At 44.5% G+C, this 2932-nt stretch overlaps 1 protein-coding gene across 1 annotated transcript; it reads left to right on the top strand.

The window, feature by feature from the left end:
* Positions 1–433: 433 nt before the first annotated feature.
* Positions 434–2655, top strand: LOC130467408 (uncharacterized). The gene is made up of 5 exons (XM_056835911.1): positions 434–742; positions 970–1509; positions 1618–1626; positions 1732–1914; positions 2020–2655. The coding sequence occupies exons 1-5, from the start codon at positions 434–436 to the stop codon at positions 2653–2655; spliced, it is 1677 nt and encodes a 558-aa protein (XP_056691889.1).
* The last annotated feature ends 277 nt before the right edge of the window (positions 2656–2932 follow it).

Here is a 2932-nt window from a genome sequence, read left to right on the forward strand (position 1 = left end):
GTCTAAACCGGCTGCAGCATCATCCCTCAAAGATAGAAAAAATTCACTATCCAATCATCGGCTTTGGGGGAAGCGTCATTCATCTTGTGGGAATTATCTCCCTCCCGCTCCGGATGGGAAGTAAGAAAGAATTCCGGCAGATGGACGTCCGCTTCCTCATAGTCAAAGACTTGACCGCATACAATGTGATTCTAGGGTGTCCCACTCTAAACAGGCAAAAAGCTGTCATAGTTACTCACTTAATGCTTCTGAAATTTGTTTGTGATGTACTATCCATGGTGATCAGCAGCAGGCACGAGATTTCTACTTAACTACCTTGAATCCAGATGCCTGGGGATCAGGTGAAGAGAAGGATGTGATAGGTAACAAAAGAAGGTGCGGCGGCACCAGTTCCAAGTCAGTTAAAGAAACTTAAACCATAGTCACGACTCATATGGAAGGGCGTCGACCCGAGCCTGTTGGGGCTCACTACGATATTGTGTTGAATTTGGACAAGCCAGGCCGAGTAGTACCCATTAGAATTCCTCCTGACGACCCGTTGGCAGCAGAATTGGTCCACTTGTTGAAAGAATATGAGGATATAATTGCATTTACTGTAGAAGAAATTTCGGGAATTGACCCAACCGTGGTGGTTCATAAGCTAAATGTGGACCCAAATGTTAGATCGGTCCGTCAGAAGAAAAGAAACCATGGGGAGGTGAGAAATCAGGCGGCTGCATCAGAAGTAAAGAAACTGATGGACGTATCCAGATTGGGTAGCGAATGTGGTCCTCGTTTCTAAACCTAACGACACTTGGAGGATGTGTGTCTATTATACCAATCTAAACAAAGCATGCCCCAAAGATTAATCGGCTTGTTGACTCCACGACGGGGCATGCTATGACGAGCTTCATGGATGCATACTCTGATTTTCATTAGATCCCTCTTTGGCAGGACGATTAGGAGAAAACGTTGTTTGTTACTTAACAGGGGTTATATTGCTACAAGGTGATGCCGTTCGGATTAAAAAATTCCCCGGCCACATTCCAGCGTCTCATTAACACTATAATTAGCAAGCAGCTTGGTAGAAATATTGAGGCCTATATTGATGACATGATAGTAAAGAGTAAAAAACGGGCGGCACACATGGCCGACCTAAGGGAAACATTTGAGACAATCCGTACTTACAACATGAGGCTGAATCCCAAAAAATGTGTTTTTAGGGTAACTTCCGGGAAGTTTTTGGGATTCTTGATTGATGAACGGGGAATTGAAGCTAACCCAGATAAAATACAGGAAGTGATAGACATGAGCTCGCCAAAAACCGTCAAAGAGGTTCAGCGGCTCACAGGTTGCTTGGCTGCACTAGGAAGATTCCTATCCAGGGCCGGAGATAAATGCCAATACTTTTTCAAAAGGATTAAGAATAAGTCCAAGTTTGAATGGTCGGATGAGGCAGAGGCGACCTTCTTGAAATTTAAAGACCATTTTCATATTCTACCCTGTCTCGTCAGTCCCTTACAAGGAGAGGTCTTATACATGTACTTGGTAGTATCCGGACACTCACTGAGTGCAGTCCTACTCTCGGAAAGAGTAGGGGTTCAGATGCTCATATAATTTGTGAGTCATGTCTTACAGAACGCCGAGGTAAGGTATCCCACGGTAGAAAATTTTTGTTTAGCCTTGTTCCTTGAAAGTAAGAAACTTTGTCCCTATTTCCTGGCTCACAGACTGGTGGTCTATACTGACCAGCCGTTGAAACTGCCGTTCACGAGATTAGAGGCAGCCGGTTGCATGCTGAACTGGGCCATTGAACTAAATGAATTTGATATCACTTATGAGCTAAGAAAAGCCATCAAGGGGCAGGCGTTCGCAGATTTTATTGTGGAAATGACAAGGCCCGTCTTCTCCAAAAACAAAAAGACTGCGTGGACGGTCTATGTGGATGGTTTATCCACACAGAACGGGTGTGGAGCCTGCATAATCTTCCAGTCACCTGAGGGGGACACGTATGAATATGCAATGCGCTTTAATTTTTAGGCATCCAATAATGAGGCCGAGTATGAGGCACTACTCTACGGCAGTAGAATGTGCAAAGCGGCAAGTGCTGAAGAGATCCTGGAATTATCTGACTCTCAACTTATTGTAAGCCATGTCAATAAAGACTATGAAGCAAGAGACCCGACAATGGTAAAATATATGAAGGCAGTCCATCAGGAAGTAGAGAACTTGAAGAGTTATGAAGTAAGGAAGGTCCCTCGATCAGAGAATAATCAAGCTGATGCATTGTCTAAATTAGCTAGTTCGGCTTCTTGTGACACCCCACGTCATGTATTCTGGGAAGTAAAGGATCAGAAGAGTATTGAGCAGGCCGAGATGACGGTTCTGGACAGAAAGTCCACCTGGATGGATGATATAATCAACTTTAAGATGAATGGAGTCTTACAAGATGACCAAAAGCAGGCAGCAAAACTCCAGAAGAAGTGCTCTTGGTTTGAAATGTGGAATGGAACATTGTACAAGAAGTCGTACTCCCGTCCTCTACTACAATGTGTGACGCCTGAGAAAGGGCAAGAGATCCTAGAGGTTATTCACCAAGGTTGTGCAGTTCACATATCGGGGGAAGGTCTTTGGCTGAAAAGGCACTTCGGACTGGCTACTATTGGCCGACTTTGAAGGAAGATGCACTCTCAATTAAAAAGTGTGACAAATGTCAGCGCTTCGCTCATTTGATGCACCGACCGACTCAAATTTTGACACCCATCACTAGTCCAATACCCTTTGCTAAGTGGGGAATTGATCTCTTGGGCCCATACATCGCCGCACCAGGAGGGAGGCGTTATGTCATTAATGCTGTCGATTACTTCACCAAGTGGGTGGAAGCAGAGGCATTAAAAAACATCAAGACTTACGATGTGAAGGAATTCATCTGGAAAAACATCATCACCCGGTT

The sequence above is a fragment of the Spinacia oleracea genome, chromosome 2, assembly GCF_020520425.1.
Source record: "Spinacia oleracea cultivar Varoflay chromosome 2, BTI_SOV_V1, whole genome shotgun sequence".
In the NCBI taxonomy this organism is placed as follows: domain Eukaryota; kingdom Viridiplantae; phylum Streptophyta; class Magnoliopsida; order Caryophyllales; family Amaranthaceae; genus Spinacia; species Spinacia oleracea.